The sequence below is a fragment of the Armigeres subalbatus genome, chromosome 3, assembly GCF_024139115.2.
Source record: "Armigeres subalbatus isolate Guangzhou_Male chromosome 3, GZ_Asu_2, whole genome shotgun sequence".
NCBI classification, from domain to species: domain Eukaryota; kingdom Metazoa; phylum Arthropoda; class Insecta; order Diptera; family Culicidae; genus Armigeres; species Armigeres subalbatus.
In genome coordinates this window covers 196,562,137-196,566,707 of record NC_085141.1, presented here as the reverse complement: position 1 = coordinate 196,566,707, position 4,571 = coordinate 196,562,137, and the positions used below count along the sequence as shown (strand labels likewise).

General features: G+C 45.4%; 1 protein-coding gene across 1 annotated transcript; it reads right to left on the bottom strand.

The window, feature by feature from the left end:
* Positions 1-229: 229 nt before the first annotated feature.
* On the bottom strand, positions 230-4,287 carry LOC134222217 (uncharacterized protein K02A2.6-like). The gene is made up of 2 exons (XM_062701359.1): positions 1,969-4,287; positions 230-1,657 (listed from the first exon to the last, which is right to left on the bottom strand). Exons 1-2 carry the CDS (start codon positions 4,285-4,287, stop codon positions 230-232), a joined length of 3,747 nt encoding a protein of 1,248 aa, XP_062557343.1.
* Between the last annotated feature and the right edge of the window lie 284 nt (positions 4,288-4,571).

The window sequence follows — 4,571 nt, the reverse complement described above, 5'->3', positions numbered from 1 at the left end:
AATCGTGGTAGACAGTTCGTGAAATGTTCTTAAGGTAAAACATACACTTAAGGTAAAACTCTAACAGCTTTCCTCCCCTTAACAGAAACCGTGTCCTAACATACATGGAGTTTAACACAAATGGTTAGTAATGTTAGTCACATGGGTCCTCATAGGTCAAACCGTTTTGGTGGCCTCCTAATTCTTGTGGATCTACGGGGTGTTTCATTTTTATCTTGGGCCAATTTGTCTACAATCTGTTTCTTACAGTCGCTTCGCTCGGAACCTTTTTGACAATCACTCTCGAAGATGTGTTATTCTCTTCCAGGATTGGCTCTGGGGAACTATTGGCAGAATGGTAATCAGTTATTCGCTGAGGTGCGACCTCACGTTGTTGAATACCGTTATTGCCAGCTAAAATAGGATGACTGGAGTAAAGTGTCGCAGTATCTCGATGAGGTTTGTTGAACAACTCGTGCCAGGTTTCGGTGTCTTGCTTCAATGGTCCCGCTCTTATTTGATCCACGTGCCGCTTCCAGATTCGACCATCATCCAACTCGATCATATAGTGAAGCTTCCCCATCCGTTCATTAACCGTGCCGAATTGCCACTTTGAAGATCCCAGGAAGTCTCGTGCTGCTACTCTTTCATTCACCTGGAAACATCGCACATTCTCTTCACCCCTGCAAGTTGAATCATCTGAAACACTAGCAGGAACCAGCAAGTCTAGCCTGGATCTCATCTGTCTCCCATACACCAACATTGACGGCGACTTTCCAGTTGCTGGGTGTACTGTTCGCCGATACGCCATCAATACTTTATGGAGCTCGAACTGGACGTCCTTCTTATCGCATTTCAGTGCCTTCAACTTATCTTTAAAGGTCTGAACGAACCGTTCAGCTAGGCCGTTCGTGGCTGGGTGGTATGTAGCTCCCATTTTGTGCGTGATGTTATTGTGTTCCATGAAAACCTTGAATTGATCTGAGGTAAACTGGACCCCTCGATCACTAACGATGATCGACGGAACACCATAGGTCACAAAATATTCTCGCAGACGTTCGATGGTTGTTTCGGTTGTCATGTCGGGGATGATTTTGACCTCCGGCCACTTTGTAAAAGCATCTACAATCACAAAAAAGTGCAGCCCTAGAAACGGACCTGCAAAATCAATGTGTATACGCTGAAACGGCTCCGTAGCTTGTTCCCAATAGTGCGGTGTAGTTTTAACAGGATTCTTACGTATTCTGGCACATTCTATGCAGTCCCTTGACAGTTGCTCAATATCGCGGTCGATGGTCTCCCACCAGCAATACGAACGAGCTAAAGATTTCATTCTGGATACCCCAAAGTGTCCCGTGTGCAACTCTTCCAGTACTTGGCGTCGCAGCTTAGGAGGAATGTAGATTCGAAGACCTCTCACCAGACAACCTTTTTGGATCGAAAATTCGCTTTGGTCGATGCCGAATCTGTCACACCCTGCTACGCTTCTTCCTATTTTAAGGCCTTGTAACAACACTTTCACTTTGGAATCTTCCTTGGTACATTCCGCGAGATGCTCAGCTGTAACGGGTAAGGTTTCGATTTGGTTGATGACGACGAGATCCACTTCTTCAATTCGGTGTTGGTTATTCGTATCTTGGATCGGTAGTCGAGACATAGCGTCCGCATTTGCATTCTCCTTTGAAGATCGGAACCGTATCTCATAATCGAACGATTCGAGGAAGACAGCATTGTGCTACATTCGCAAAGCACTCAGAGGTGGAAGTCCCTTATGAGGTGCAAAGATTTGAGAAACGGCCTTGTTGTCAGTTACGAGAGTAAATTTCCGTCCATAGAGGTATTGGTAAAACTTTTTTACCCCGAAAATAATTGCATACGCTTCCTTGTCGACTTGTATGTAACTCTGTTGCGATCTGTTGAGAGTTTGAGATGCATATATATATAGAGAATTGGCTTTTCAGTTTTATCTGGATATACATGACTTAGTACCGCTCCAACGCCATAGGGCGAGGCGTCGCTTGCCAAAACGAGTGGAACCTTCGGGTCGTAATGTGCCAAGACTCTATCCGACTGCATCTCGTTTTTGACCCACACAAATGCCTTCTCGCAATCATCGTCCCACTTGAAAGTTACATTGTCCTTCAAAAGGTTGTTGATAGGGTAAATGCGACTGCTTAAATTCTTCATAAATCTGCCGTAATAGTTGATAAGACCCACAAACGCTCTAACTTGTTCACGATTGCGTGGTCTCGGCATTTCCTGTATAGCGTCTACTTTGTTTTTCATTTTCCGTATACCCTCTTTGTCCACAACGAATCCACAATATTCGATGCAATCTGCAAAGAATTCACACTTTGCCACGTTCAGCCGCATACCATGTTCCTCCAGTCGCTGTAGAACTATCTTCAGTCGCCGCAAGTGTTCCTCCTCAGTCGGACCAGTCACCTTGATGTCGTCTAGGAAGACTGAGACTCCTGGAATGTCGGCCAGCAGCTGAGAAATTTCTCGCTGAAAAATCGCTGGCGCCGAAGATACACCGTACATTAGACGTGTTGGTTGATAGAGTCCAAGATGGGTGTTCAAAGTAAGGGATTCTCGGTCTTCTTCTCGGACTTCCATTTGAAGGTAAGCTTGCGCCAGATCTAACTTCGTGAATTTTTTTCCTCCGGCCATATTCGAAAACAGCTCGTCAATGGTCGGCAAGGGGTGTTCGTCTACCAGAAGGCATTTATTTACCGTCACCTTGTAGTCACCGCACAATCGTACTCGACCCGCAGACTTCATGACTGGCACTACAGGGGTCGCCCAGGCACTACTCTTCACCTTCTTTAGTATTCCGCTATCCACCATGCTTTTTATTTCACGCTCCACAGTCTCACGAATGGCAAACGGAATAGTACGCGCTTTCATGAAGACCGGTTTACTGTTAGGTTTGAAGTGTAATGCAGCTTTCACGCCTCGTATTGTACCCACTGATGAATCAAAAACTCGAGAAAATTCTTCAATCAGGTTCCCCACGGCACCAGACAAGTGTTTACCTGGCATACTGTCAGCAATAGCTCCCACGACTGACGCTGGATTCCGAATAATCTCATTCCAGTCGACTTTCAGCTCCCGCATCCACTCACGACCCAGCAAAGGATGACGTCCTGTTTTCACAATAAACAACCGCATCAGATTCAGACAGTTGTCGTGCTCAACTTCCGCCTTCACGTAACCGCACACTTCTATTTTGTTTCCGCAGTAGCTTATCAACTCCACGTCAGTTTTACACAATGGCAATTCATTCAAATACAGTTTCTTGTCATCAAGGCTCATGAGCGAAACGGGAGAACCACAATCTACCTCGAATTTTACGACCCTTTTGTTTACATTTAATGGTAGAATAACTTTCGACAAAGATTTAGATTTTTCAACCCTGCAAATCTCCAGAGTGAGAACTTCATCTACCTCTGATTCCTCAAATTCTTCCCTCTTCTCGTCAGTATTACTTCCCTCATTAATTTGGTTTGTATGCATTTTCTTTCTTGATTTCAATCGTTTGTAATCTTTAGTCGGTATCGACTGTTCCCCCATCGATCGGAATTTGAGGCACACCCGCTGAAGATGCCCTAACTTTTTGCAAAAATTGCAGACTGTATCTTTATGTCTACAAACACTCGCCAAGTGGGCCTCACTTCCACATCGATAACATTTCTTTTTAGTATTGTTAGTTACCTGCGATGATCGATTATCCGTGTAGTTAACTTCCTGTAGTCGCTTCTCGAAAATCTCTGCACCCTCTCCTGACGCCTCCATCGATAGGGAGATCTCCAAAGCTTTCTCAAATGTAAGGTGCTTCTCCTCGATAAGTCGTGATCGAATCCGTTTCGACCGTAAGCCGAAGACCAACTGGTTTCGTAGCTCCTTCGACAGGTAGTCATCGAACTTGCAAAATTTTGCGTTGCGCTGCAGCTCCGTAACAAATTCCTTAACAGACTCTCCTTCCTTCTGTGTACGGGTGCGGAATTTCCAAACCTCCACCATCTCCAGCGGTTCGGGATCGAAAAATGCACCCAGCGTATCAACAATCTCGGCGTAAGTTTTTGTCTCTGGCTCCACCGGTCCCAAATGGTCACATAGCAAATCGTACGTAGTAGCTCCCATATAATGCAAGAGATAGTCCTTATGGCGATTTTGTGGCACATTGAACATCCGAAAACTTCCTTCAAGGCGCTTCACCCATCTCGCCCATTTGCTCTTCTCTTTCTCAAACGGTTCCATTGAGAAATTTGAGGCAACCGGGGCCGCATCCTCTTCGTCCGACATCTTGTTCTTGAATCGCGAATCTACTCAGAACACACACTAACGTCCCTTTCAGCGTTGGCAGCACGTTATCCGTACAAATACACCGTAGCAGTAATCTAACCACACACACAATGTAACTTTTCGTGTATGGGTTTGCATGTACTCGTCACTTTCGTCGTCTTCCGGAAGCGTCTTGTTTTTCTTTTACACTACCGTGCCACCGGTGGAATGTTCCTTTGGAATCCACTTCTTCGGTAATTACGCGATCCAATCTAAACTTACTGTCGTTCCGTACCGACTCCTTC